General features: G+C 44.3%; 1 protein-coding gene across 1 annotated transcript; it reads right to left on the reverse strand.

The window, feature by feature from the left end:
- Positions 1 to 677: 677 nt before the first annotated feature.
- LOC136943852 (tetratricopeptide repeat protein 24) lies at positions 678 to 8,486 on the reverse strand. The gene is made up of 13 exons (XM_067237335.1): positions 8,277 to 8,486; positions 7,697 to 7,990; positions 6,440 to 6,641; positions 6,008 to 6,220; positions 5,126 to 5,254; positions 4,222 to 4,343; positions 3,786 to 3,878; positions 3,366 to 3,424; positions 3,062 to 3,180; positions 2,688 to 2,871; positions 1,748 to 1,830; positions 1,281 to 1,329; positions 678 to 1,181 (listed from the first exon to the last, which is right to left on the reverse strand). The coding sequence occupies exons 1-13, from the start codon at positions 8,484 to 8,486 to the stop codon at positions 1,070 to 1,072; spliced, it is 1,869 nt and encodes a 622-aa protein (XP_067093436.1). The 3' UTR covers positions 678 to 1,069.
- Between the last annotated feature and the right edge of the window lie 775 nt (positions 8,487 to 9,261).

Raw genomic sequence — 9,261 nt, forward strand, 5'->3', positions numbered from 1 at the left:
CCACTGGGTTCTGTCCCACTAGCGCTGTAGGCTATTTCAGAGAACTAAGCGGGTGCTGTTCGCATACTTAGTGCTGAAAGGCGAAGAGTGCTGGTCGGAGTAGATTGATGGTCTTGAACAAATCGTTTATAAATTGACAATATTATCCGTTATATTGGTTTCCCTAAAATGAAAATAGAAAAGGTAACCATTCTAGCAGTTTGGATCTTCAGCAGTCAGTTTCCGCTATAGACTACTAGTTTGAATAAAATAAAACCAGAATATGCATGTAGTCAGTATGAAGACAAATGTTTTTATCGATCAGCTAAGACGGCTACATAATGATTGACGCTGTTTGCCCCGTACCTCTAGCATTTTTACCGGCTCTAGCACTGTCGTCAGTGAACGACTGGATTACAGTCACAGTTTACTCCCCCAACCCCCCCTATGTGTCAATCTGTAAAGCCATTCAAAAAGTGTGGGTGACTATTCTTACATCAAGGAAACTCACATTTGAGGTTTCATTTGAGGGACATCTGCAAAACTTAGACTGAATTCCACAATATATGCCCTAGCGAACCAAATAATGAAAGCAGATTGAGTGGTTGATTGTGACAGTGAAGAATTGTATATAACTTCCTTTCCAGTGGTAGAAAAGTAGTTGCTTATTTGATTTAAAACATTATGAATATTATTTTAATGAAAAGCAGAATACATTTTAATATTTGCAAACAATAGAATGCATTGACAGCCAAAGACATTGTAAAATTATAATGTATTCCATGATTCATAACCCACAGTCAATTGTCCATGTGAATAAGTGCACATCAGTACAGATAAATCTGTGAAATGTTCCCAGAGCCCTTTTCCATATGATTCTATTGCTTGCTAAGCCATTAGTAAAAAAGCCTACATATAAATATAATTAAAGGTATGAGGCCCTTAGACAAATATCAACAAATATCAATCATCAATAATCAACAAAAACCCTCCAAGAACAATATTTACATGCACATACCAGTACAAATTTGACAAATTGAGGCTATAAAACATTCTTTGTGAATGGCTAGTTAGTACTTAATTACACCATTCACATGACTGTACATATTCGAGACTTCCACTTTTTAATCAGGGCTGTGGCGTCTTCGTTAACCGATCCACTAGTAGGTGGAGCCTCTTGGTCTTCGACCAGGGGGATCTCACTTCAACAGGAAAATAACTTTAGTATTGCAGGTTCTAGCCCTCCTCAATCTCCTTTCTGCACATTTCATTAGAAACCACACATCCATCATTTTCCTTACCTGTTCATTTGCGTTTTCCCAGTTTTGATACTTTCGTACAAATGATCACCTGCAGAGAAATACAACAGCATTTCATTCAGTTGTCAAATCCGGTTCTAAAGGAGGATCTGAGAGTGGGGATCATCTATTCTGTCCTTTCTTATAATCCATTCAGAATGGTGACACTACAGCACCTCTTTTCATGTCAGTACAAGCTGTTCATCAATGACATTGTCTCACATGAAGATTGTTACAATAATACCAATTATTTGTACATGCCGTGTTTGCAAGTCCCTCACCTTTGATTTCACAAAAACCTGCAGTCCCTAAACAATATTGTTGCCTTCCAGATTTGATAGGAGTTGCCTTTGTACAGTCATGTGACTGAATGTATTTTATACATCCCGGATATTACAGGAGGATTTGCCCCTTAGGATTTCTTAAAAGAGCTGACTGTCATCAAGTTGCATTGATGTTATGATACCTACTTTGCTGAGTGTTCCCAATGCTGCCAGAGATGCTCTGGTTCTGGTAGTGTGGGTCTGGGTGCTCATATGTATTGTTTAGGTTTCTGGACAAATAGAGAGAGTGGAGGAAGCATTGGAGCAAAGTAATCTTCTCCTGACAACATCTGCAGAGTAATTAAAATGACTTTTGGCTCTGTGGCGAAAGGTGAGAGGAGAAGCTGGATTCATGGAGTGAGTAAAACAGGAGGATTTCACACAAGCACACAGACAGTACATGTCTGGACAAACACTCACAGACACTAAGCCATGCCAACACTCTTACTGTACTAGAGTCAAAGCAATCTTCAGTTATAGTGGAAAAAGAAGGATTTACTGGGTAGCTGTTGCGTATGTTTGCATGTGAAAGACTGAGAGACTGAGCAAAGGAAGCTGTGTGTGTGTGCGTGTGTGTGTGGGTGTATCATCATCATCAGTCAAGGTCATAGCTCCTCCTGTGTGTTTATTGTCTTTGCGTGCATGTGTTTGAGCCTTCCCTGCTTGGACTCTATTGATAAATGCACAGCCTGCTAATGATTCTCTATTCTCCTCATTATATTACTTTGCTGCAGAGACGGATTCTCCCCAAGCCCTCCATCTCTGTTGTAGGTGAATTGCACCAGAATACTGCCACATTGCAAAAATACACAACATAAGACAACGGTCTTGATTGGTAGGTTATGAAAAGCCTTTGACTTAACCGTATGTGATATGCAGTTGCAAGCACTTAACGAAGCTATAATTCACAAAATAAAGTGTATTCACGGGGGGGGTTCCCTGTTCAATTATAGATGTGCATGTGTACATTTGTAAGAAACAGAGGGTGAACACAGACAACACAAACACAGTTTGTTCAGGTGTGTATATACAGTCTGTGTCAACTATATCATTTGTATGTGTGTGTTGAGGGGTGGGGGTACCTTACCTATTGGCCCCAGGAAGCACATTCACATGGCCTGACTGCTCTGGTGTCACTCCTCTGAGAGGTGACACGTGCCCAGCTTCCTCTCCTGTGGTCTCTCTCTGTGTCTGGTCTCCCTCCTGGCCCAGGGCTTCCACTCCCCCCACCTGCTCCTGGGAAGACCCTGCTACGGAGCCAGCTCCACTCACTGAGGACCAACAGTAGTCATATGTTTCATAAAGGCACACATGCAAAATAAAGTGAAATAAGCTTACAAGTTAGCAACGACTTTTAGTCAGCTGCTCAGAAAAGATCTCACATTGCAAACACACTTGTGTACTTGCTTTCGAACAGGCAGGCAAACACACACACATGGAATGTCAATGTTGGGAGCTTACTCTGGAGGCCACCCTCCACCCTGTGCCCATTTGAAAGGCCACCCCTGTGGTGTTGGGTGGATTCCGGGTCCAGAGTTTGGAGGCCTGGCCCTGGCTTGGTGCCTTTTATGTCAGGCAGCCTACAGTATACAGGGGGAATTAACAACACACTGAAATCCCACTGCCTATTGGGCAGCTTTAGGAAATGTCAGCAGTACTTCCCTTTCCACCGCACAACCATCTGCAGTGGTATAAAATATAAATGACTTGTGTCTAAATGTCAATTATCAACAATAGTGGCCTGTCGATTTGTGCTTAGTCTCACCTTGCAGCCTGTCCAGGAAGTATCCCATTGTGGGAGTGTCGATGAGGACCAGGACCTCTCTGTAAAAGAGAACAAGGTGATGTTGACAAGCCTTGAAAACATCCTTGAATCGCTCTGCCAACCCATACTACTGCTCTCCTACCAGTAGCACTGGTAAAAGAGTTGTACACATATTTCAATGGGAGTCTTCGATCAATGGGGTCTCACAAACATGAAAATAACTTATATCAGCTCAGAGCCCTCCTCAACTCACTCAATGCACATTTCATTAGATCCACAACCTAGAAATCTCCATTCACTTTTTGCACAGGATGACTTAAAAAGTTAACCAGACCAGTGCTCCTAACCACAAACTACACAGATTATTGTATAACATCACTGGTCAATTCAAATGTGCAAAGGGGTACATGTTGGGTGTACCTGTAATCTGCCAGGGGTGGTCAGAGAGAGGGTTAGTTGCAGAGTGTCACTCAGCTTGTTGACCAGACGCTCCTGGACACTACTGGAGGAGTCCTGGAAGATCAGAGGGACGTACACAGACTGACAGTGAGACTGCTGTTATGGCTTTGATTCACGTCCACTCAAACGAGTGGATGAAATGGTCAAATGTAAAATTTTGTTGCTAAAATGTAAAAAATCGGATATAAATGACCACAAATTCAAGCTGAAATTCTACATTTTAGTACAGAGCCAAACAGCTCAGACGTTGTCCAAATACCTGTGGAGTGCACTGATCTGCAAACGGTCCTTTTTCCTATGAGGATTATGTGTACGATGTGTGTGACTGTATGAGCGATTGATCTTACAGTGACTGCATTGGGGTGTTAACAATGGACTGAATTGATCCCAAGCTCACCTTACACTGTGAAAGAGCTCCCAAAGCTTTCTTGTAATACTGCGTAGCTTTCTTCAGGTCTCTCAGCTTTAAGCGAGCCTCACCCAACCCCTCATACGCTTGACATTGCCCCTTATAGTCGTCTGGGGAGGTAAGAGGGAGGGCGGGGGGAAAAGAATGAAGGACCATTATATTGATCGATAAATTGAGAGAGAGAGAGAGAGAGAGAGAACCAAAGATACAGAGAGAGAATCACGAAAGTTAATTAGGAAAAAATATAATGAAGGAAGACAGAAAAGAGCAGGTGGTGAGAGACAGAGAGGGAGGGAGACAGGGATGAGAGAAACGGAAAAGGTGAGAGGAAGATCATTGCGTAGGCAACAGGGAGCGCTATGAGGTACTTGGTGACAGTGACAGATCATTAGAGGATGCGGATAACAGCGGTGGGGGGCGGGGGATGGTGTGTGTGTGTGTGTGGGGGGGGGGGGCATCACATGGGCCTAAGACAGGTTGTTGTTAGCCCATTAGGAGTCCACAGAGATGTTGACATTTGATAGATATAAATCGAAGTTGGACAGAGATATCTAGAATCATTCATGTGGTCTATGACTTAGATACAGCAAAATGATTAAAAAAAACAAACATGGAAAGTGGATGGTATGATGCAATCCAACTATTCCAGGATACAATACAAGCTACTGAAGGACAGGATATGGTTTTCCAAACTGAAAAGGTCAGCAGTTTACCCAAATGTGATTCCGGGATCTGAAAACAATAACCTTCCACCAATAGCCTTCCACATACAGACTTTTTGAAGCTTGCCTGTAGCTCCCCTGGCTAACGCAAACCCATGTCTAAATGAATAACGCATGGGTCAGTAGCAGAAGAAAGCTGACGAAAATATGACTGGGTCCACCAGGACTACCTGTGTCTTTGAAGGCCTGCAGGGCATGGAGGTAGTTCTCAGCGGCTTCCTCGTGCTGGCCTAGCTGACTGAGGGCAAAGCCCAGGTTACTGAAGCACCTGCCCTGGGAACGGCGACTCCCCTGGGAGCCTGGAGAGATGGAGTGGAGCACCTATGAGGGAAATGCACCGCGGCTAATGGCGGAGGGCCTTTAAAACACTCAGCTTCCCACTTGAGACACGTTTTCCTGAGAGCTAACAGATCTTTTCGTGCATTCCTTTCCGCGCATTCCTTCGATCGGAGCTGACGCACATGCTGTTCAAAAGTACACACGTTACGTCAGCATGAGTCATTCAGCAGTGCTGTCGTAAGCACTCTGGTGGATCGTGTGGGAGTACCCCTGAGTGAGTTCGGTCCCAAATACATACACACACACACACAAGCACACACATAATTCACTTGTCCTAATGAGAGCTGTCCAGAGACAAATTAAAGCCATTATTAAAGCCATGTACTGTAGAGCACACACACATGTAATGAAATGGCTGAAATTACATGCATTTATACCCACTTAAACAGACGTACACCACCATCATGAATGGTACTGTCTAATGCACCTCCAATATTAATAGGTAGGAGAGTATGTGAGCGGACCTCTCTCATGCAACCACTACCTCACCTTTCTGATCATTTACCATCATTCTGTCTTCCTTTGTGGCTTTTTTAGTCATCCTATTCCTCAATTCCCTTACCCTCTCTGTTATGTCTTTCCTCTCAACCTCCCTATTCTGCCTTTCACTTCTCACTATCTTTACCTAACTGTTCCCTCTCTTTCAATATGAAATGTGCCCACGTCCGTCTCACTCTTCAGTACCTCCACCCCCCCGCCACCCCCATGCTCACCGTGCAAGCTGGCTGCCTGAGTGTGGTATTCCAGGGCCTGCCTGTACTTGCCCAGGGAGTTGTGTGCGGCACCCAGGTTCTGCAGGACCACTGCCAGCCTGCTGGGCTTGGCCCCAATGCCAGCTAGGGGCAGCGCCCGCTCATAGCAGCTTGCAGCCTCCTGAAACAGCTTCAGCTGGGAGAAACTCAAGCCCAGGTCATTGTACAGGTCACCTGGCAGAGGCATGGGAGAAGTAGAAGAGAGACAGAGGGTGCACACAAGGAAAGAGGGAGAGGGGGGGGTAAAGAGGGAGAGGGGGATGATGTGTGCGGGTGGCAGCCTTTTTTATTCGAAAGAAATATGACAGATGATTCTAATAATGAGTCCCTCTTTACTTAGCTTCTACTGCACAAGCACAATCTGACCTACATTGCAGGTGGTAATCTACCTACCCAGTGACTCTGGGTCTTTGATGTCCTCGCTAAGTTCCAGGCACTCTGTCAGCACGTTGATGATGTCATCCATGGTGAAGTCATCGGACCGGAGCATGTGACTTCCTGCCTCTTTGAGGGCCATGGCTGCGGTGTCCAATTTGCCTGCCACCCTGTAGCTCTCCCCGGCCCTCTGGTAGCTGCTGGCGGCCAAGCTCCACTCCTGCTTGCACAAATCATAGGTCCGATCCATAACCAAGTCTTCAGAAAAATGCCCGTACACTTCCTGTTTTGTTTTACTGGAATACAAATTCTATTAAATCCTGCGTTCTTTCAGCAAGACTTGAACACATGACTTGAACATATGGAGATACTGTAGAGGGCAGAAGCATGCGCACAGTTATGCCACGTCCCCACCGTGGGAAAAATCAATGTTCTGTGATGGGGGTGAGATTGAAACCCTGATTGCTGCTCTTCAGTTAGAATTTGGATGAATGCTCCCCAGGTAGTGACCCATTTACTACACGAGGAAAAAAGACTGTCTCACATAATCAAATGACTGATAGGATCGTCCAATCACCTGATTGTCTGTTTGCTAAGATTTTCTTGGGATCTTTAATCACCGTTCTTGGTGAATCAAATGCTTTGTCCGTTAGTGTATTCCAGACCACATCCATGAGCTTAAAGTATTGAGTTCTGCATGTGCAGAAGTTATGAGGGTGGTTAAATGCTGCTTCAGCAACTTACTAATGGGCCACAGAATGCAAAGCTCCATGTACAGTAATCCTTCCCTATTAAGAAGCAAGGCATGCATTTATTAAATGGAAAGGAAATTGATTTGTGGGCAATATCCTACTTCAGAAGGGCATCCCTCAAGCGCACATCTTAGTTTTCCCATGATAAAAAGTAAGATGAAATACATGCTTAAGTTAAGCTACCATATAAGATAAACTGTATGAAAGGTAAGCTCAGATAATATTTCATTGTGGAGCAAACAATGTTACATATCATCAAGTTTTAGATGCAGTAACTCTATTCTTCAGTGTCAGAGGCTATGTATGACAAGTGCGTGTTATTTTTGTGATGCATCACAATGCTAGCATGCTAGCAACATTGCAGCACGATTACACAGAGAGATTCATAAGATGACACAGCAAGGTTTCGCTTTGAGCACATCCAAATGACCTCATAGCATGTCAAACTAGTTTCATGTAAGTACTGTATATTGAGTGGCAATGCAATCCCCATGACATTCTGTAAAAAGGTGTGTATGCAGACCTGCAAGAGGAAATGACAGCGAGCCATCTTCATGCATGTGTCCCCCTCACTGGCACCATCCCCCTGGGAGCGATACAGCTGGGCGGCCTGGAGGTAGTGTCCTGTCGCCTGGCCAAGCTCACCAAGCACATCGCGGGCCACGCCCAGGTTGAACTGGAGGTCTGCAACCCGCTCACCCCGCTCTCCAGGTTGGGCACGTGTCAGGAATTCAAGCCCCTTCTGGGGCTTGCCCGCCTCCACGTACGCGGCACCCAGATTAAAGGCGCATACCCGCTGGACCCGGGTCTCTTTTAGCTGTGTGTGGGGGGAGGGTGGGGGTTAGAGAAATGGTACACTGGGTAATAATACACTGGCTTACATGTAATAGGCTGTTAACAGCTTGATATGCTTGCTAAGATACAGGGATCTGGGGTTGGATCTCACTCAAACTCAATCCAGTACGTGTGTATAATACATGGTTCTGTAGGGCTAATTAGTAAGGATTATATGGAAGCTTTGAAGTAGTTTGAAGCAAGTGAGAGCTTGACTGAACGTGTATTATGCAGGAAATGTACTAGCCTATATGGTTAATTAATATCACCTCTATAGAAGCTTTGAAGGCCTTTTTGAAGCAGCTGAGGGCTTCCTCACAGTTGCCCCCCTGTAGGGCACTGTGCCCAGAGGCAGTGAGCTCGTCGATGTCCACATGGACTGTTGCAATCCCAGCGCCATTGTCCTTGCACTTAACAGCCCTGTCACTTTTCTTTTTCCTCTTCTTGCCCTCTTGTGACGGAGAGCTATCGGACGCCATGTTGGGCTTGGCGGGGGGTTCTACAGGGGAGCATTATGATGACACTGCAGAAGAGAGAAAGAGATTAGAAAGGCCTAAAACTATCACCATGCAACCACTCTGTAGGTAAACACAAAGGCGACTAGATAGACAGGCAGCATACTGCCCCCCTTTGGTAGCTGAGAGATTTGACATGTGAGGCGTTAATGTTGACATGTGGTGACTCACTGCCTGTCCCTTTGAATAAATGTTTAATCATCTGTCTAATGTAACACCTGGTTTACTGACAAACGCAGTCAAATTATATAGCTATAGTTAGCTGACTATCAACTTTGATCAAGTGACATATTCTACAGTACTACAGGCTAACTGGGTCGCAATGAAGTTACAGTTTTTCTTGCCAGCCTCAATTAATCTAATCACAATGGGCACGACTACAGTACTGTACAGTAGCTAGTAGCTCAAATATACACTTACATTTTCAAGATAATAGGCCATCCAAAGAGTTATTGATTCAATGTATTGCGATTCATCTGGATTGCTGATATTATTTGCTGATAGTGGAGCAGGTTAATTATGCCTGTGAGCAATAGGTAGTCTATTGTTAGGTTTGGGTTTTGACAATGCTTAGCTAGCTACTAGCTAAACGTTCCCAAGTCCGGTTTGACTCCGTTGCCATAGCAATCTTAATTAGGAAGTGTGGACAAAGACAACAACAAAAAAAAGCCACACATTTTTTACGACTGATTATTTCATCAGAGAGAAAATACATGCATTTTTTTATGTCAAGTTTAAT

This window comes from Osmerus mordax, chromosome 6 (assembly GCF_038355195.1).
Source record: "Osmerus mordax isolate fOsmMor3 chromosome 6, fOsmMor3.pri, whole genome shotgun sequence".
Taxonomy (NCBI): Eukaryota; Metazoa; Chordata; class Actinopteri; order Osmeriformes; family Osmeridae; genus Osmerus; species Osmerus mordax.

What these genes read in the sequence shown, in the direction of transcription:
- LOC136943852 (XM_067237335.1), bottom strand. Translation starts at nt 8,486, where the DNA reads ATGGCGTCCGATAGCTCTCCGTCACAAGAGGGCAAGAAGAGGAAAAAG. An exon ending in GTGCTTCCTGGGGCCAATAG is followed by an intron (nt 1,831 to 2,687) that starts GTAAGGTACCCC and finishes CTATTTGTCCAG; the next exon opens with AAACCTAAACAATACATATG. An exon ending in CATTGGGAACACTCAGCAAA is followed by an intron (nt 1,330 to 1,747) that starts GTAGGTATCATA and finishes ATTTCTCTGCAG; the next exon opens with GTGATCATTTGTACGAAAGT.